The sequence below is a fragment of the Python bivittatus genome, unplaced genomic scaffold (genome assembly GCF_059951505.1).
Source record: "Python bivittatus isolate LINGU-HERP-01145 unplaced genomic scaffold, Pbiv_v1 ctg000980_np1212, whole genome shotgun sequence".
NCBI classification, from domain to species: domain Eukaryota; kingdom Metazoa; phylum Chordata; class Lepidosauria; order Squamata; family Pythonidae; genus Python; species Python bivittatus.
Genome location: NW_028277125.1, coordinates 48,112,020 through 48,134,273, shown reverse-complemented (window position 1 = coordinate 48,134,273; position 22,254 = coordinate 48,112,020). Strand labels below are relative to the sequence as shown.

Sequence of the window (22,254 nt, the reverse complement as noted above, 5' to 3'; positions counted from 1 at the left end):
AAAAGGAGGCTGTAATGGGCCACAGAGGAGTAGACTGGTCCCTCTGGCTCCCTCATGTGGGGTCTCTAGATCCTTCCCCATAATCCTTATTGTTAAAAACTCCCACAATTGGAAGGGGAGGGGATCAGTCTGTAGGCTGCCACCATGACTCAGGGACATATTTTCTCACTGTGCTTTACTCTGTAGGAAGAAAACAGACAATCCTCCTGCTTACATGGACTTTTTGCTAAAAGAAGAAAAAATATCATGATTTATGGGTTCAAAGATTTAAAAAAGATATGGATTAAGTGAGGGGCTCCAGAGACTTGTATAATATCTAAGAGGGAGGAGGGATTATAAAATTGTAATTATCTATTGAAGAGAAGGTCAGAAGTAATTATATTTCATAACTTTCTTTTCTTGTACTTCTTTTTCTCTCTTTTTCTTTAGATTTGTCTTTAACTTTATGTAAAATTCTTAAGAATTATAAATATAAAAAAGAGAAAATCCTCCTGCTTTCATTCTTTCTTTTTTTATAGCATTAGAATTACAAGGGTTGTTAAACTACTTTCCTGGCAGAATGATATACCAGTATAATGAGAAGATATAGTTGCTTATTATGTATATTAATTGTTAAGCCACCAGTTTAGCATGAAAAGGACAATGGGGGAAGGAAAAAGGAAGTCAGGATTCCTAACTACAGCAAGGATCCCACAGACAGACAGACATGCAAGTAGAACAAAATTGTAACAAGGATACACAAAGAGCAGCACTGAATCATCATCATTAAGCTCCACATTTTCCTTTCTTCTCATTCACCAATTCTAATCCAGGATTGCACTGATTGATCCTTACCTAGCCAAAGCCAGCCAAGAAAGCTTCCCTCCTCCCATGATGGAAGTTAAAGAAAAAGCCCAAATATAGTTGGCCCCCTACCCTTTTAAAAGCTCACCTGATACAAAGGAAAAGGCTTCCTGCTGCTCATTGGCTGCTTTGAGTTTGAATTTCCTGGGCTTTGCTGAATTCTGCCTCCTGTCCAAATTGATTGATTAACAGTCTCACATGTGAACCTCTGGAAATGTTTTTCACCCTTCACTACAGATGCTAATGGCAAGGAAGGTGCTGAGACAATGAGAGGAAGGGGCAGACAAGCATGGACTGATTTTGTTAGGACTTGCATGAATTTAAGCAGGGAGCTGACAGGGAAAGAAAGCAAACGGATGATGAGAAAGCAGTGGTGGACATGGGTTGGTTGGGTTCACAGAAATGGCAGGGAAGGAAGGCACTGGGATTATTACCCTGCAAGACCTGCCTAGAAGACATCTCAGGCAAAACTTGGAATTGTCAAGAGGCTGCAGGATTTGGCTTGGTTCACTCAGACTACAACCCACCCCAAGCCACAATATGTTGATTCCATGCAAGAAACAAAATACATTTTTCATCTTGTACACATCTGTAGCTATTCTAGATCACACATTACTTCATCAGATGCATGAAATATCATCTTGCACTACTAAGTCAATAAACAAGGGAAGTGTAATCAAGAAGAAACAGAGTGATTTCGCTAATGGAACATTCTGTCTAAGGATGGAATCATACTTTGATCTAACAACATTGCAACAATTATGGGCTATCTGTTCACCAGTTCTGGTCTCCATAGTTTCCAGTCTATAAAAGCTGTTCTCTGTGACCTGACCAAGGAAACTTGACCAAGACCCTGAAAATAATCACAATTTATGAAGATTTTTTTTCCTGCAGTAATTCATGACTAACAGTGTTTGCATGAGTTGTCAGACAATCATTACACTGAAAACTGAGGCATATACTATTCATGACCTACTGCCCAAAGAAGTCAATGTTCCTATCCCAATGCAGTATTTTTCTAGCCAAAGTGCTCCTGAAGTCTCAGATAACCTGCTGTCTATAATCTTCTCAGTTGGAGTAGCCAGGCTTGCATGTCAAATTAGTAATTACATTCCTCCTAAAATCTCTAAATGCAGACTTCTTCCCCCACCCCTTGAGGATAAATTTGGGATAATCCCAGGTATTAACATCAAAATCCCTGGTTCAAAGATAGAAAACTGAGAAATTCTTCATTCATGGCCAAACACAAAAAATGAACCTTAGTTTTGAGTAGCTTATAACTATGAGGACCTTATTGATGGTGGGATGAGTGAAACCTAGTTGGTAGAACCAGAGGGAAATATATCATTGTTAAACAAATATGTACATACTTTTCTCTTCCAAGGCAATAATGGTTAGGGAGCCAGATTTTTTAGGAAAATACTTAGAATAATCATATGAACATTATCTTGGGAGGATGGGAGAACCTGTTTGATTTGGAACACCTCCTTCATATTAGGTATCAATGAAGGGATTGGAGAAAAGGAGAGTATATTCCTTCACCATAACTATTCTCTCCAAACATGTAAGGCATATCAGTGTCACACTTTGCCAGGATAATTTTAAAGCATTTGCTCGGACTTTTATGTTCCCAACTGGATTGTGAAAAATCCTAAAAGGCAACATTTAGCTAGTGGAATGAAGCTATGATCCAGACAAAAAGGATTTACTGGTACCTTTTACAGACACTATATTTACACTTTGATTTGGTCTTTTATTCTCCTTCCCCACCTCCAAACAATGTAACATTTAATTAAGAAATTTAACCTGCAGTCCCCCGATCTTCAGAAAGGGAGAATGAAGCCCCAGCTTGCAGAAAAGAACAGAGAAATGTCACCTGGAAATGCCGGTTAGACAGTTTGCAATCATACAAGAGAAGCAGAAGTGAAGAGGGAAATCTTAAACTAATTAGAATGGCTGGCTATAAATCTGGATTCCAGAACAAAGGGACCCTCGCGACACCTGGATAAATTATGTGACAAGGCAGCCAACGTTATCATCTGATTAAAAAAAGAACCACACTTTTTAAGCAGCACAATCAACATGGCACATCTGGAGAAAGTTTGTTGTGGAATAAGCCCTACAAACTGGGTCTTGTGTGCTACCTTCTGAAGAGTTTGATTTCATTTTAATTACCTAAACTGCCCTATATTCCCATTGTACAACTACCTGAAACAAACATCTGCTGGTGTATTTTTATGAGACGTCCCATGATTCTTATCAGAAAAATGAGCATTTCACCCTCATTTCTTACACAAATAATAAAGCAAATTTTTAGTTCTCATATTCCCAGAGAAATAAGTTCAGAAATAAGTCCGGTGAGACACGTTAGAGCAACATTCTTCCTCTATTCTCTTTTATTTTTATCTCAGTGGCAAGGATTTTTTTTTCCAGTTAAGTGACATTTGTCAGCAAGGATAATAATCTATTAGGGATCACCCATCAGTGTAGGGTGTCCAAGACAAATGTCCTGATCCATTTCACTTTCTAGTATCCTATTTTCTCTGTTGTGGATACATCCTTTCCTCCCCATGCCCCTCCCCACTAGTTTCCATCTGGCTGCCAGAAAGGAAAAGATCATTTTTGAGAGACATCCATACCATTACTTTGCAGAGCTTTTAAAATTACTTGAAATTAAGCATACAAAATTGGGTGAAGGGCAACATGCAGCCTTAGGGATGCACAATACCATCACCAGTATAAATGTATATTTTAAAGAATTATCTCATACACAGCATGATCCTGTCGCAGTGGATGTTTATGGCAGGGCAGAAGGTAGAATTCTACCTTCATCCAAACATACTAAAAGACAACTGAAGCGAGAGCAGATTTGTGCTCTTGGATCAGTCCAGTTTCTAAGCACTGAGCAAGAAGCTCCCGATTCCTTCCCTGCAAATGGACAGTTACCGCAGGTGCTTCATGTGCAAGCTGCAAGCAAGAACTGTAGGGAAGTAGCCTTTTCCAAGTAAAAGATTGCCAAGTCCCTTTAAACAACTTCAAGCCAAGGCAGAAGAAAGCTTAACTCACTTACCAAAGAACTGCAGGTTTGGCAAACAGGCAGATTTGGCAAACCTAACACAGTGAGTCCTCAGTAGCCACTGAATTGTAATTATGCAATCAGCCTAATTTAGTTTATGGGACTATTGCATATCCCCATCAAACACTGAATTAATTTGCAGCCCTCGAGTTTCTATGTACCCTAGGAACATGTTTGTACCATAGGTTGACAGGACAATATGCTTGATCAAAAGAAAGGCGTTTCAAGGGAACGGAGACCAATTAAAGGAAATATATCTCTTTTAATACATTGGAGGAGCATCCTTCTTTCAAAAAAGAATTTTTAGCTGTTTGGAATCAGTGTGCCCAGAAACTATTTTTTAAAATTGGGACTAAGAGAGGTTGTAGAAGAAAAGACTTTACTGGATAAAATAACAGGTGAGCATGACTTGAATAAGGATTCTAAAATGGACTTTAAAGAAATGCCAGTTTATAAGACAGACATGGAAGATATGGAAAAAGATGCTGTGGATCTGACGGTGGACTCATAGTTGCTTGACTATGAGTGACTTTGAGATAATTCTCAAAGTTGAGTGACTTTGAGAATTATCCTATTTTGGACCCACAAATGGGAAACATCAAATCTCTGAAACCTTTTCTTAAAATAGATAGAGAGAGAATGATAAGAGATTGCTATTTGGGGTTTTATTTGGAGAAGAGACTGAAGACTGAGCCCTTCAAAAAGAAGAGAAAGGAATTTAAAGTGGGTTTATCAGATGAGTTAAATTATGTTTTGATCTTGAATTGTTAATATTGAATTTTCTTTTTCTGACCAGGACTGTAAGATGATGATTTATACCTGTAAAAGTGATTTATTAGTGGTTTAGTTTAAAATACATATGTGATTATTATTGGTCTTTTGTATGCTTAAGGTGAGAAATCTTTTAGGTTTTATTTTTCAGAAAAAAAATAGAAGTTAAAATGCAAAATAGACTTATTTGTTTAAGCTTAAAATATATAGTGTATTATTACTGGCACTCTTAATGCTTTTGCTGATTAGATTGTTGAATATTTTTCATAATTCGGTTACTGTTTAGGGATGAGAAAGGAGATGAAGAGGGCTTTTTTTAGTAATATTAGAGAAGATGTTAAATTACTGTTAATGCATATACTTGTTTGGAGGGAGGGGAAAGTCATCTTTTATATTTCTTTCTTTCTTTCTCTTTTCTCTTTCTTTTTCTTTTTGTTTGTAGGTCTTTTAGTTTTGTATTAGTTTTTGTATATATAAACTTTAATAAAAATATATATTAAAAAAAGAAAGAAGTTTCACAATTATTGCATTAAGACACTGCATTTTTATTTTCCAATTGTTCTTTGGAGGATGGGATGAAGCCCATTGTTTGGGTTTGGGAATTTGGACACTGACAGGTCAGTCTGGTCAGCTAAAACAGAGGTTCACAGAGTCTGAAATTTGATTCACTTTACACAAAAGCAGGCCATCAAAGTTATCCTTAGATTTTATAATCAAGATTATCAGTGTACTGTAGTTCATTACAACATCAAAATACAATTGGACCAGGTCAGCTTCCATGTTCCATTGGTTGAAAAGAGGATAAGTGTGTCCACATCAAAGGACGTTAAAACTCAGAGTTTTATTTGACAATGCTTTTTCTTACCCAATGTAATTCTACACATTTTTTGACTCTTAAAAATGATTTAATTCCCTATAGTATGGAGAAAGTACTAGGTACTCTATGGATGTTTGGGGCTTTGCTCCTGCAATTGCTTTCCATTACTGAGATGATTGGAAGGACCAGCATACATACTTCATCACTAAGCCTTGATTTGTTTTACTAAGGTATGGTGAATACATCGCATCACGATAGTTCACACAATATGCTAAGCCAAAACCAAGCATTTGCATTGTGCCTTAGCACAATATTTGAACCAGATCAACAATCTTCTGGGGCTTTGGTTTCTCATGGATGAAACAATCTGGTTTCTAATGGGGATAAATGCTGCAAATCCACAGTCTGAATTTTCTCAACAATCATCTACCAACAGTAGCTAAGAGTGCATTTATCTCCAGTACAATGAAAATGAATAAGACTTCTTTGCAGTCCAATAGTGTCCATTAACAGTTGCTGAAGCGTTTATTATGAAGAAAAGAATCTCATTTTAAAACAAGCCAGAAGAACGTGTTCCATCTCAGCCAAGTTCCATGCTATGATCATACAAATAATTTCTGGTAATAAACCAATAAGCAACTGAGATTTTAGGAAAAAAGCAGAGATAATAGCCTAAAGAATCTCCTTTTTTTAATGATTTATGATTCTTGGAACAGGTCCAAGTTATGAGACCTCTTGATTTTAAGCTCAGACTATTATGTAACCCCCTCTCCCCACAGGAAGAAAGCCATGAAGTCAGACAATTCAGTGAACTGCCTGCAAGAGAATTTCCAATATTAATATTTCAGCAATATCTATATTTCATAATGTATTTTAAAGCTCTCAATTTCATTTCCCACTGAAATTTTTATATTTTATTAAATGTCCGTACTCCCTCTAGTGTTAGCCTCCTTGCTTCCTAAATCCTTTCCCAGCAATAGTGGGGATTTCTTATTTTCCAGTCCTTTTTGCCAAAAGCAACAAATACCAAAGAGATGGTGGCAGAGGTTAACAGCAGAGCTAATTAAGAGTTGGTTTATTTTAAGACAACAGATGTTTCTTTTAGGATATGGGTGCTTCCTATGAAGTTGATAAGTGCAATTATCATTTGTTTTCAGAGGATAAAAACATTTTGAGTGGAAACAAGTTCTCCCTGTTGAAATTTAACAACTGCTCTTAAAAGATGTGGCATTAGAGTTATAGATTTGTTCCTTCTCTTGATGTATTTGCAGAAGGTAACTATAAAGATGCATAGCATTTGGCACAACTGAGTATTATAAATGCTTAGCCTGTCCTCCAATGTCATTGGTACAGAAGCAAATACTTTGATTTTTCTAAAGAACTGTGAATATAAAATTAAATCCCCAGCTAAAAATACAATATGGAAGTTATGGATTTCCCTGACTGGTAGATTACCCAAGTCCATATATAGGTAGAACACTTGTACGGTGCAAACATCAATGCATTTTTGTCAGTAAATTATACCGTTATCAAGCTAAACTATATTATTTACTATTCACATTTGAAGAACAGACTAAAGAAACTTGCTAGGTAAGCATACAGAGCTATCCAATAAAAATCCCAGTCTTCAGATTAAAATTGGAAGCACCATTCCCTTCTACATTTTAAATATTGGATCCACACTTTACCATGTTTATTTCCTGTGTTTAACATCCAACCTAAGAAAACCCATGTATCATTCTGTTATAAATCTTAGCTGATCCAAACAAAATATCTTTATTCCCATTGTTTTTAAATGGACTAGCTTAACATTTTTGACCACATAAGATATTGTACAAGCCAGTATGTCAGTTACCTATACGCACTTCCTTGTCATCTAGCTGGCAACCATTGCATGCAAAGGAGATGGAAAGAAGAAAAGCAGAGTAATTCTACTGATTCAGGTGAGTCCTTGCCTATTTTGGCTCTGTCTGTCTCTCAGGGTTGACTGACTGGGGCAGCTTACAAGCCCTGCAAATAATAAATAGATAAATTGGCCATTCATGGATCCAAGAATACACAACAATGGTGCTTGTATCTACTTAGAAAAGGATGTTTGTTTTGAACACATGGTTTAAGCATAAGTATATTCATACATACACATGGGAAAGGAATTCATATAAATCTAAAAGCATTATTGATTTTATTGTTCATGATGAAAGACTAAGATAATTAGTGAAGGATACAAGCTGATGAGAGGTACTGAATATGGTAGGCTATTTCTGGGCAGCCTCAAAAGTAGATCTTGGGCGGAAAACAAACATTAAAAAAATAAAGAAGAGAAATAAATTAGAGTGAAAACAAAAGGTCTGCAGGAAGAACTGTTAGAAGATAAATTAATTATAGTCCTGCATGAAAAACTGTTAGAAGACAAATTAATCTCCCAACAGAATGAAAAGAAAGCAGACATAAGTTTAAAAAAAGAATATGGAAGCAGGCTGGAACAGAGTACAAAGTACAAAAAGGCTGCTTAGTGGAATGATGAAATGAGAAGGGTTGTGGATGAGGGGGAAATGTGTGTAATAGAATGCATATTATGCAAAAAAAATAGGATGAGAGAAAGATATTGTATAATACATACAGTGAGAAAAAAGTGTTGCAAAGAATGTAGGCAAAGGAAGCAAGGAACAGTTAAATTTAAAAGAGGCAGTAAAATGCAGAGTGATTTTGATGGAAATAAAAGTTGTTTGGGAAGTAGGTGAAGAAAGCTAAACGAGTAGCCTCCAGCAGAATGAATAAAAGTGATAAAAAGATTTTGAATGGAAGATGAAGTGATTAACTGCTGCAAGGGGTATTTTAGAGACAGTAAATCAAAGAATGGAATCCAAATGAATGATTTAAATGCTACTGTCAAAAGTGATAAAAAGAAAGTTGTAAATCCTGTGAAAAAGTTAAAAAATAGTAAGACTGCAAGTGTAGATGGTATAACTAAGTCATATTGGTGTGGTTTGCTTATGAAGTATATGCCCATGTGTGCCTGATGACTGAAAGAGTGTGCTGCCTTTGTTTCCTGATACAAAGAATCACAAGGGAATGCAAATACAAAAACTACAAGAGAGAATTTTTTAAAATGTGCTGGGCAGAATTCTATTTGTGGAGTCTTTGGGGCTCTCTGAGCTTGGTTGTTTTCTTGCAAACGTTTTGTTACCCGGATAAGTAACGAAACGTTTGCAAGAAAACAACCAAGTCCAGAGAACCCCAAGGACTTCACAGATCAACCCATATTCTCTTCTGTAAGAATTCTATTTCATATTCATATTAAGTATGTCTATAACTGCTGTAAAGAAGATTGGAAGTCGCTTCTTTAAGTTTTTTTTTTCCTTTTTCTTTTTTTGCTATTATTTTCAACACCATTTTTCTTCATCTTTCTCTCTTACTTTTCTCCTCTATTTTTTTGTGTTTATCTCTTAACTTTGCAAAAAAAATGATTTAATAAAAATCATGTATGTACATATTTTGTTATATGTAACAAAAGAAAGGAGACAAGAGGTGATAATGATCACAATCTGGGAAGTGAACTATCAATTTATATTATATAGCTCAGATTTTTGCCCTTGAGCAAGTCATTAAGAAATATATGAATGTGAGAAAGAAAATGTGTTGATTCAGAGAAAGCCCATGATAAAGTAAATATGGAAGGTTTTGTGTGAATGTGGTTGCCGAAAAGAAGAGTGCTATATGATGGAAGTAAAGCATGTGTGAGAAAAAGTGCAATGCTTAGTGAATAGTTAAAATATTGAGCTGGGGGTAAAACAAGGATTTGTGATGCCTTGGTTGTCAAATAATGAGTAGATACATGTATAAGTAATTCTTTTGATGATGCTTGATTGCAGCCATTAAATATATGCACTTTTGTATGCAGATGATGCCAGGTAGGTTGTTGAAAACTGAAATGGCTTGCATCAAATATTAGACAACACAATGCAACAAGGAGTATGGATAAAATTAATCTATCAAAGACCAAGGTAGTAATCCCTGACAGAGAAAATGGAGTGAAAAGAGAATGTTATACATAAATGCCAAAACGCTAGAGCAAGTAGATGAATGTGCGCACATACACAGAATGTTTACTAAAGAGAAAAATGGAGAGATTTTAAGATACATAGTGGATAGTATGTGGCCTGGAGTGAGGAATGAAATTTCTCAAAATAAGCAAAAATGGCTGTATGTAAGAGCATGTTTCTGCTCACTTTTTTATACAGAATGAGAGTTGGATATGTCAGAGGAAATATACAAGTAAACTGGTGAGAATGTCTTACTTTTCACTAGCTCTTTGTACAAAGTGCTTCCATGACCAATCTCCCATTATGCAAGAAGAATTACAGTCCCCGTGGAACTAAACAGAGAAACTCCCTTATTTTTTTTTTCCTATCAGCTCTCATTCAATTTGATAAAATAGAATTTATTATTGGAAATTTTTTTCAAAGGAGAGGAGAATTTCAGATTGTTGTATGTTGATTATCTTCCCTACCTGAAGTCTACGCAATACTAGGCAGAAGCCCTAACTGGCTGCAGAATTAGTTGGACCCCAATCCCTCTTGTAACAGTGGGACTAGCAAAGGGAACAGTCATTGGGACTCTCTACCAATTCCAGAAAAAGGCTTTCCATTTAAAGTACTAGGTTGTGTAATATATGCACACAAAATATATGAAACCTAGGACAAGATTAATCCTGTAGACAAGTCTTCCCATATCTGCTGCCTTCCAGGTGTATTGCAGCTGCAACTATCAGAACTTCCAGCCTGTTAACCAGGAATGAAAATAATCATAGAGCAGCCAGATTCATACATTCTGTTTAATCAAAATCAAACAAACCACATTATAGTGTAGTATTTTGGATAAATCCAGCCTGTATGGTTTATGCATTAGCATGTTGTACGGTGCAAATCTGGCCACTTTGGCTTAATAAACAAACCATTGTCAATTAAGTAGCCTAGCATGCCATGTGAACACAGTCCATGCAATGATAACACAGGATCCAGTGTTCTATACAATGGTACTTACATAAACCATATATCTAGTTCCAGCTGCCAAGCTATTAATCCTGATGAATATGTTTCTAATTAGCATCACAGAAGAAAGTCCTTCAACAAGGACCCTAGGCCTCCAATTCTTCACTTACTTTCCTAGTTGTAAGCTCCATGGAACTCAGTGGGGCTTACTTCCACATACAGATGCATAAAACTGTTTATCTGCAGTACAATTCCCCCTTCCCACCAAACACGGGTGATTGAAACATAAATTTCTCCCCATCCCATTCTGGCTAAAAGAGCTTCTCTCAGCAGATCTATGTATTAAAAATAATTATAAATATTTTCCCCTGCCACATCCTGCATTGTTAGGGGCCTTAATTAAAAAAACACCTGTCATACATTATAGCCCCATAAGACGCCCAACCTGCAATTTGCTGAGGCGAGCGGTAAATAACAGCATCTGATTGACAATTTGTACATTAGCAGCTTAGCAACTCATCTGAACACAGCCAACAGCATTACTAATAATTAATACCAGGAAAGAACAAGAAAAAAGGAGCATGTTTCCTCATCTTTCTATTCAATAAAAGCCTTCTATTCTCCTCTGTTCAATCAAGATATGTGTCTGCTCTCTGAGCAAAAAGTATCAAACAAACAAGGACAATGAACAATTAATTACTGTTTGGGTTTCTCACAAAGTCCTCCAGATGCATGTATATAATTAATTACTTATTGTGGTAGATGATTGTATATATATAATGCTTACAGTATGTAATTAACACAAAGAATAGAAAAATAATCTTAACCACAGAGAGGTAAAGCCATGAGGACTCAACCTTTACAAAATGCATAAAAATAGGACTTCTTGTGTTTTCTGGAACCCAGCAAAGAAAGAATCTTTTGTAAGCAGCCCTAATTTGTCTTATTTGATTTTCAGTGAGTCTTTCCTTTAGCTAAGTATATGTAGACTTCAACCAAGAAGCCAAGATATAGTGGGAAATACTGACAGCCTTTATATGGTAGGTTGGGTCATACATAACGCCAAGTTATAATGTAGTTTATTTTGTCTCACTTTAGCATTTATTTTTATTCACAAAAGAACCGAGTTGCATGGTCCTGTCATATTTTATCTTTATCACCTTGTTTATCACACAATCATATATTGTGATTGGTCTACTCACCTGGTAGGTTTTCTACTAAGCAAACATTATACCATTAAAAACAAATAACTTGATAGAAGATAGATAGATAGATAGATAGATAGATAGATAGATAGATAGATAGATAGATAGATAGATAGATAGATAGATATTGAGAGGGAGAGAGAGAGAGAGAGAGAGAGAGATCATTGATAGATGGATGGGTGGGTGGATGGATGGATGGATGGATGGATGGATGGATGGATGGATGGATGGATAGACAGATAGATAGATAGGATAGAGATATTGCAAACAATAACCAGTGCTAACATACTATGTCAGAGAACAATTTAAATGAATTCTGGGAAAATGATGTCATACAGAAAATATTAAGCAGGAGGGAGGAGTTGACCAGCTGCCTAAAATAGGGTTTGATAAACTTCATTTGGTAGAACATTCCATAGGATCAGGGCAACAGAAAAGGTCCTAAACACACTTTATATCAGGATTTCTCTACCTAGCACCTTTCAGTGGGTCAGAGTACAGTTCCTATAGCCCTCACCCTACACTGCTGACCTACTCTTGTTCTGCAGCAGCCATATCTTCCTTTGTAGAACACATACATAGTTGCACAGCCCTCAGCTGCTTCCAATGACCTGTGCATTTAATTCTTAGAAGAGAAGGAACAGAAGATATTTTTATTCTGACCACATTCCACAAGGAAATTTAAACCAGTTAGCAACTCTTCCTGCAAGAAAATGACAAGGACGACTTCTATGCCTGCGAGAGCTCCAGCCTCCCTTCCCCATTCACGTATACCTTGGCAGTCATACCTATAAAAGATCAATATTAAGGATCCTTTTAAAAATATACTTTCCTGTAATATCCCTACTACCAAATTTGGAACGACATAGTATTGCCTTCCCACCTGCAGCTTTGCAAATATCCCATGTAAAATTTGCAGAGTGCACAAAGGTCTCAGTTCCAATTCTGCTGGATGCTTTCTATGCTTCAGTTCCTCTTTTCCACCTACAGTTGCTTTATGAAATAAAATTTTAACATATAGAAATAAATATATGCAATATACTGTATGTAGCATAAACAGGTAGAGCATAGTATTAAAGCCTTAATGCATAATATATTGCAAACTATTTTATTTATTCATAGATACCGCAAGAGAGAATTTTACCTCCTCTATTTCTTGGACAGAAAAATTTGTCATGGCGATAAGCACTTTGATAAACAAATGACTGAATTACAATAATGTGTTCTATGCAGGGTTTTCCTTGAGATTAGCGCTAAAAAGAATGAGGAGTCACCATGCCATACACACATTATGCTGGTTCTGTGGGACCCGTACTGAGTGCTTATTTTCTATCAGGTGGCATATAAATGTAATAAATTATTATTAAATTATTATTACTATTTTATTAACATACAAAATCTTAAACCACTCAGGATCAGGTTACTGCCTCCTCCTTTATAGGACCATTAGATCTCAGAAGCTGTCTACTGGTTGCCCAGGCTATTGTGGGGCAGAATTTAGCATTTTCTGTTATTGCTCCTTTCTGTGTTATGATATGAATCTTTGTACTTTGTAACATACTTTGCATGTTGACCAAGTGTTGAAGTTCCATTGCTTTGCTCACACTTTCCATGATGTTTAATGATTTTATACATTTTATTGTCTTGCTTTATTTACAGTATATTTTATACTATTCCCAGTTTTGACACTGCTTTCATAAGTGACTTTGAAATGGGCATGATGCTTTGTTGCCAAAATTTTAAGTCAACCAGCAAATAAAATACATACCAAATATCTTTCAGATGGAAGTATGAACGTTGCCAGAAGGTAGATATGTTCCATTTAAAAGTTCAATTTGGGCTAAGTCTTTTACTTATTGCCAGCTTTGCTTTCTTCCACTTCACCTTTTCTTTAGAAGTTCTCCTTCCCCACTTCCATCTTTATATGGGAGTAGTCTCAGAGCTACTCCAAAAGTTGCCACAATGATTTTATACATGGGAAAAATCATATTAAATGCACTATAATTTTATTTAACATTGACTTAAATATTAATATTGAATATTTGAATAATAAATCAAAATAAACATTTTTCTGGTTCCAGCCATTTTGGCCCAAAGAAAGTTTGCACACCCCAACTTAATTCCCATCTCAACAACTCAAGAAAGTCATAAACTCTGAACATCACCTTGAAAAGGATCTTTTATCTGCCTCTCTAATCTAAGGTGGGTAATATTTACATTCTGAATCTCTTATCATACTCTGATTTTAATTCTATCCAGCTTTCTCAACTTAAAAAAAAATGCCATGCAGTTCTAACAAAACCTTGCTCTTTCCTCTAATCTAGTCAAAGGCCATATGAACTGATGGTGTTGCACAATGGGATAGACCAAAACAAGCAAAGTATAGGGACTGAGCCAAAAAATGGATGAGCATATCCACAGCCTTCTCTCTCTTCCTACAGTCAGTAAGGTAGAGACAGAGACCTGATTTCAAAACCTTAGAAAGAACTAAGGGCCACAGGTTACATAACACACTATCATTAATTCTCCCATAATTTACTCAACTCAATGTTCTGGGTTCACATGACAGCATCTCTTATTTTTCCCTTTCCTAATTTAAAATTAAGAACCGCTTCCATAACATTCTCTTTCTCCTGCTTCAAGCAAATCACATTATGTTGATTTTGTTTATACTACTTGTATCCCACATCATTGTTTTTTAATAATGTCAAAACAGAGATTTTCAAGAATCATAGGCTAGTAAGATACCAGAGGAAGAGAGCTATTCTATCCCAAGAGCATGATCTAGGAACAGGATAGTTACACAAGTAGTGGAAGCAGGAGAATAGGCAACCATCAGCTGGGAGCTGAAGGTTTTAAAGCCTGTGCTCACAAGAACCCACACAAAACCCAGCTATAGATTATTAGAGAGTCAGAGTTCTTATTGATAAGGAGTCCTGATTTTGTTTCCTCAAGCAAGTGCTTCTAGGCCCAGAAGCCAACTGAACTTGCATTCTTTGATCCGAACACTAGAACTGGCTAGAGAGTCAGCTTCCCTATCAGAGTCAGAAGACAACACTCCAGCCTTGAGGGACTGATCAAGGTATCTCCCCTGCCAGGTATGTTCATCTCTGACGATAATAAAGGTTTGGTTTGGTTTGGTTTGGTTTGGGGGACTGGGATCCTTCTGCCACCCTGAAGAGCAACATGCTTCTGAGGGACCCTCAAATCTTCTGAAGGGAAGTCTTGTGTGGTACTAACCCATACTAGTTAAAAGTTCCTACCTCCTCAACTTGTGCAATAAAATGTATGTTTGATTAATCCCAGTCACTTCACCCCAATGATGCTCCAGTCATTTGGACTGTAGCATTCAGCTAAAGTTCCTTAACAAGAGTTGCTTAAATATATATACACAGTTAACACATGTAACCATGGACATATGATAGTAAATGAAAAGTGAATGTTATTTTTCTAGACCAGTTATACAATCAGGAAGCCAATGTGGATATGGAACACATCATAGGTACAATACATGGCTAGATGAGACCAGGTACTGGTTGCACAGTGAGTATACAGTTGACTAGGAATAAAAGAATGCAATTAAAATGAGGTGAAAAGGCTATACTATGAGAATAGCTCTTAAGGACAAAGTTGAAAATTGATGAGTAAAGGGAGGCTACTCCAAAAGGAGAGGAAAGCAAAAGGCAAACTTAAAATAAGGAGAGGGATACAAAAACAGTAAATGAAAATCCCTTGATATTTATGTTCCTGCTTAAGTACCAAAAAAAAAAAAAAGCAATACCTTAGTGTTATTAATGTTCCAGAAGAGATCATGTATTTATTTAAAGTTGCACTCTGACCCACCCTACTCTTTTTCACAGCTTTCCAAATATGATGAACTAACTCCTACAATTCCTAACAATTTGGCCAAAGACTGACTGGGAATCATGGGGGTTAAACTCCAACGCAATGCTGGAGGAGTCAGTCTATACATTCTTCTGTCCAGGGGTGCATTTCATTGAGATTGGATGCATGGGTGGATTCCACACAAGAAACTCTTGTGGACTGCACATTCATACTGCCAACATTTCATAGATGAGTTATCTAAGAAATGCAAGCAAGCCAAATTTCAGTTCCATTGCCCCATGCTAGTGCATATGAATGTATATACAGGGAAAGTAAAGTGGGATGCCAATGAATTAACTGATTTAACTAGAGCTACCTTACTGATACATACAAATTATCTATATATTTGTAAACTGTATCACTTGTCCTCTCATACATCTCCAAGTTAATCTGTAAATGTCTTCTAATTTGCTTTCAGAATAAATTATCTAATGAGTAAATCTTTTTTCATTGTGTTTTATCTGCTTTTTTAAAATCTCACAGTGCATTTGTTGAGCCTACTTTCTAAAGTCCATGCAGACCGTATTCTTTATTAACATTTCTTATATATACACACACACATATACAGAGTATCTTTGTTCCAGATAGGAGACTGCCAAAAGCCAGGCACTGATGGGTCAAACCTTTACAAACAGAAAGAAGGTGTGGGCACGTGCTACTGCCCATGATGTGTATCACATCAATAAATTCAGTAGTGGAAACTGGGCTGCTCCAGAGAGCATGATATAACCAGCAGTGTGAAGAGACACATCTCTGTATTCCATCTTCCTGATGTTTTGCATCTTCAAAGAGTTCAGGAAATAGGTTCCCAACTGCAGACAGTAATAAAGACTTGTGATAACGTATACAATGATTTTGAGATCTAATCTGAACTAAATCACAATTTTGCTATGCTCCTTTAGACCAATTGCCTGACCTCCTCAGGCTACAATCAAGTCTTTTGTCAAATGGGGGAGAGGAAAGTCTGCAGGCTGCAGCAGACAAGGAAAAGAAGCCAGGCTTCATTGGGGAGTATGATTCTTTCTTCCTGATAACATTGCTTTTCTGAGTCAAACTGCGCATTTGACTTCTACAGGGAAATACAGCCTAGCTTTTCAAAAAATATAGCCAATTAATCATAAATGGGATGTTATACTTTCCCCCAGGAGGGAGTTAAGGGGAAAAATACCCAAATTCTCAGCCTCTCCTTATAGAAATCATAGAGGGATATAATTTATTCATTAATGTGCTCACTTGTTTTTCCCTTCATACAAACACCAAAATAACCCATATCAACTGTGAACTAAAGCTTCTTTGCTATCAGATATTTCCACTTGCAATATCAAAGAAATCAGAATGCTACTGCAATGTACTAGACTATCTGCTTCATTTTGGTTTCCTACATCATACAATCCAACTACAATGACAACCATTGAAAAGAACTTAATTTTATAATGAGCAATTTAGTATTTAATAGGCAGAGCAGAGTATTTAGCAATTCTCATAAAGGTCATGTTCTAAAGTGTATCTGTGGGAAAATAGAAGTTTCCTTTCCAAAAGTGTCAGAAGAATTCTGAAGTCTTATAATAGGCAATCAAAATTCATATGGAATATCCATGACACTGATCAGCTATTTTGGTGGAGCACCAACCACCGCACCTTTAAATCATGAAAACAAAAGGGATTGCAGGCTTTCCAATATTACCCAAAGTTGTTAAATATCAAAATGCTACCAAATGTAGACATGACACCCTTCAGGACATAATATTGCTTTTATTTTTAGTAACAGTGGTGTCTACAGCAGAGCCACTGTGAGAGGGACATGCATCCAACTCTGCATTGATAAAGAAATGTGTTAAGCTTTTCTGATTATAAAGTATTAAACAGCATTTTCCGATTATATTATACAGCATTTTCTGATTATAAAGTAAACACCAGAAAAAGCATTGTTGTTGTTCTTATTTCCGATCGTATAGAAAAACAGATAACAAAACTTGGGACCATAAATGACCAATTAACAACTGGGGAATAAATAATAATATATAGATGGATATAGAATTTTCAGATCCAGACATTCTACTTTGTGTTTTTAAATGTTCTACACCTGATTACAGTAGCTGCAAAAACAATAAAGGAGGAAATAATGAGCACATTGTCTACAACAGGTTGTGTTCAAGCCTCTAAATAAAATTTTATCTGCTTCCAGGATTTTATAGCATTACTGACCATAACATTTTTACATAAGATTAAGAGAACATTGAACATTCTTCTTACGGCTGTCCTACAAGGATTATAAAGGAAGTCGCTACCTAGTTGTGTCCCTAACTTAACAATGTCCCTTTCATTGCTCGATCCAGCAAATCCATTGCATGTAAATATAGCTCCATCCTCCAGCCAGCTACTCAAATCAGATTTCAAGGGCGCCACCTTTTGATAAAACTGAGTTTATGAGGGGAAAAAGACACAGAAAGATTATAAATGCATAAACTACAGGAAATTCCAGGGATATTCTAGTCAATATATATGTATGTATGCCTGCATGTATAAATAATGACTTGAATCATCCGTGACATTCCCTATAGTTTATGCATTTATACATGTATGAATGCATTCTTTCTGCAGAAAAGAAAAAGTTGAACTGCCACGGATTCCTTGGAATGTAACATTCTATGATGTTTTCTGTTTGCTTCCTTCCTTATAGGGAAGGGAGGAAGGGGGTGTATCACTTCTTAATAAATCAAATGCCAGGTTCTGAACTACAGCGAAGGCCACCTTCCTTCCCTCTGGCTCCCAGTCCTCATTATTCATTTTCCAGTAGTGCCACTGAAGCATTTCCCCCGGTGTATTATAGATGGGGGGAACAAGACAGAGAAATCAACGGTGTGACTGCATTGTAAGTCAAGCAACGAGCGTAATTCTCTTCCGAAGGTAATAGTAGTTCAAAAACAAACAAAAAAAAACCCCACTGCCGAAACACACCGCTTGATCTAACTCTCCTCCAGCGGCTCACAGTCATCCTTACAACCGCGGATAAAAAGAGCCACGAACGGACTCCTGATCTCCCTCTCCGTGGTCCTGATAAGGCAGCGCCGATGACTCCGATGCCCCTTCGCCAAATATTTAGACGCGCGCGCGCGCTTCTCTCGCTAGCTATGCACAGGGTCGGACGCCGCCAGAAACTTTTGCATGGGGGGACCAAGAAGCCGCTGGTGGACGCTGCCGGATGAGCAGGGAAGACCCCGCTCCCCACCCCTCGCCCCTCCCGCTCCCCGGCCGGCTCTTCGACTTACGCTGCTGTTGTAGCCGGACCAGTGCACCATCGCCTGGTTGTGGGCCGAGTCTCCGTTGAGGGCAAAGGTCGTGCTGGACAGTCTCAACTCTTCGCCCCCGCCCCCGCGCAGTTTGCCCAGCCGCCCGTCCTCCTTGGAGCCTCTGCCGTGACTTCGGGCTCTCTGGCCGTCTGGCGAGGAGGAGTTCCAGCCCCCTCCTTCTGCCCCGCGCCGGTCCGGGCCAAAGGGCTGCCAATCCTCGCTGCTCCTCCGTGCCCGGGGGCTGCCGCCCGGCGTTTCACCAACAGACACTCCTTCTTCCTCGGCGCCTCCGGGCATCTGTTGCATCTCTGCCCGGGCGGAAACCAAGGAGCTTCCATTGCCCTTCGCCCTATTCCCGACTTGGTCGGAGCCGCCGACATCGGGGCTCCGACGCGCCCTCTCGGTTTCCTTCGGGGGTCCGCCGGCAGCTTCTAGGGGCGTCGCGGGTGAGGAGCCTTCCGCCCTCGCCGGATCCCGATCCTTTCGGGGCGCTCCCATCGCTTCGCCGTCCTCCACCACCGCCTCCCCCTTTTCTTCCTCGCCCGCTGCACCCCATCCTCCATGGGGATTCTCCTGCAGGATTTCCCCGTCTTCGCCGCCGCTTGGCCCGAGTTTCACTCCCCGAGGAACCTCCAGAGGCGACGGCAGCTGCAGCAGCTTAACCCGAAAAGATGTGGGCGATAAAGACGACTGGAAACAAGACCTGCAAGTTATCTCAGCCCCGGCAAACGACCCAGCGCCAAATAAAAGCCATGCCGAGGCGATCCAAGCGACGTAGCAGCCAGAGGACCAGCCAGCCCCTTTCTCCATGCCTTGCAGAGAGTTGGGTATGTATGTCGGGAGGGGGGGTCCTTTCTAAGCGGGAGGGAGGGAGAGAGGGCGGGTAGCGGCCGGCAGATTATTATTATTTTGCAGCCAAAGGTTTCTTCTTCCACCTTTTCCTCAGCCTCTGAGATTGAGGTGCTGGGATTCTGTTTTGGGTTTTTTGTTTTTTTAAAAGAAAAACAGAACAAAAACAAAAAGTCCTGTAGTTGGATTCTGTTCTTTCACTGTTGCTGGATTTTTCTCTCTCCCTTTTCTTTCTTTTCTTTTCTTTTTTTTTTTAAAAAAAGTGCTTTTCAGTGAAACTGTTCACGTTCGAGGATTTGATCAAGTAAGAGGATAGCACCACCAAGGGGAGGAGCTGCTGCTCCCGAGCCAAACGCGGCGGTTGAAATACACCCGCAATTCACCAACCACGCTGCACTTCCAGCGGAATCCGGCGGTGTGTGCGCGCCCGAGCGGCTGCCTCGATGCTAACAGGGCGAGTGCAGGAAACTACACTGGTGCGCGTGGGCAGGAAAACAACAACAGCAGACGAGAGAAGCCGGTAGGAGGACCACCGCCGGGGATTTTCTGCTCGCTCGCCTGGCGGTGGAATGGGAAGCGAGCGGCCAATGCCGCTGCCGAGCGAAAGGTTCCCCCCCCCCCGCCCCACCCCGTTTCTCTCGGGGGTTTCCCAACAGCTAGAAAAAGGATCGCCTGTACTTCTCCCGCACCGCTGACAGATTCCCAGCAGAAGCCATTGAAGCAACAGGCGGCGATTTGTGCGTGTGCAAAAAGAGTGCGAACGGGGGGGGGGGGGGCCGACAGCGCGACTGGCACTGATCTATTCCTGTTGGATCGGAAGTCACCCCGACGGATCAATAGCAGGCACGGGTTCTCCGTTCTAGACTTGCTGGGAACTTGTAGGGGCAGCCGTAGAAAGAATGGCTTATTCCTGTGGAGCATCTCTTCCCATCCTGGCCGGGTGGGCAGGTAGGCAGTGCCACCGTGTTTACTTAGAAGCAAACCATGCTTGGGAACTACGGGCTTTACTCCCAAGTAAATATGTGAGGTTGCAGCCTTCCTTGGAGAGAGTTCCACTGCCTACTAGTCCTAATCCCTGACACCCAGTAGATGCCTTTTGCACACTCTGAAAACATCAGAAAGCCACAGCTTGAGATGGTAGGTATCCCAACCTGGGTGTGTATCCTACTGGAATGGGGAGGAAATCAAGGAGGCTAGGAAATCAGCCATCACCCATTTCTGTCCTTTGCGACAAGAAGATGTTAGCCAGCCTGCGCAGCAAAGTAAATGAGCATTTTAAAGAGCAGAAGTGCTACACAGAAACAAGGATATATATTACTACATAGCTTTACTTTTAAAAATGAATGCTAAACGTCAGTGGAAGTAGTTTCATGAAAATTATCTCAGGCCAAAATTCTAAAATATTGCAAGTGGATTTCCCCAGTTGCTGCATGGAAAAGTTGTGGGCAGGACCAACTGGGACACGATGATGATGATGATGATGATGATGATGATGATGATGATGATGATGATGATTTTAGCTATGTAGTACTTAATTTCTTGGCCATTCAGGATCGTAGCCCTAAGATGTGCCAGTAGATGTGTCTACTCTTTAAAAAGGGAGAAAATTTATTTCAGTGTGTGAATGACCCCTGGAGTGAAGAATTATTTTAGCACTGCACCACCCTTAAGGAGGAATCCTGAAGAACTGAGCCTGCATAAAGGTGGGAAAAGAAACTAAGTCATTCCACAAATTTCTACTGGAACCTCATGTAGTCTCTATGAAGCCACGACTATTTGGATGCTATTGACAGGCTAATAAGATTCTCATTATGAGGATTCCTTACTGCCACACTGCTTATTTTGCTTTCCAGTAAGCTTCAAAGTTAATGTTATGCCAATTCATTATCCCTTCCTGTAGCAGGATTGATTCTACATTTGTCTCCTATTACCCACCCCATCCCTTCATGGATTGATTTACATTTTCAGCCAGACCCATCAGAGATTTTGACTAGGAAACATTCCTAAACACTGAACAGATGTAAACTAACAAGTGAGAACAAATTATTTAACACAACTTCTTGGAAGTAAATCTTGAATGCAGTGGAAATACTTGCCATCTGCAAGGGAAAGTGATGACAAGTCATTTCTACCATGCTTTGTGGTGTCAATAAAGAGGCAAGCGCCAGGGTTGGATGAAATACTCTACAGCCTTTATTTAACATAAGATGAGCCCAAAAAAGGGAATGAGAGCAGAAAGACCAAGATTCCCATCTGTACTCACTGTGGGTGAGCCATAATTTCTCAGCCCAGTCCTATTTCACTGAGTAGTTGTGATGATAAAATAAGCTCAGTGCTCTTCCTTATGGTCTCAGCAGAAAGGTGAGATATACAAGTATTAATAAATAAATAAAATAAAATAAATAAGAGGTTTCACTCCTTATTTCCCCATGGAAAGAAACCAGCATGGTGGTATGCTGATCATCAGATGTCATGAGGCTACACCTCTGTAGTAAAACCTTGATCCTGTGAGTAGGTGCCCTCCCTA

General features: G+C 38.9%; 1 protein-coding gene across 1 annotated transcript in view; it reads right to left on the bottom strand.

Moving 5' to 3' along the window:
• The window catches only part of SORCS3 (sortilin related VPS10 domain containing receptor 3), a 525,782-nt gene extending 506,094 nt beyond the window's left edge, over positions 1 to 19,688 (bottom strand). Inside the window, exon 1 of the mRNA XM_088132244.1 lies at positions 18,858 to 19,688. Within this exon, the coding sequence (XP_087988370.1) occupies positions 18,858 to 19,688 (831 nt within the window). The remainder of the gene's footprint in view (positions 1 to 18,857) is intronic.
• Positions 19,689 to 22,254: the final 2,566 nt, after the last annotated feature.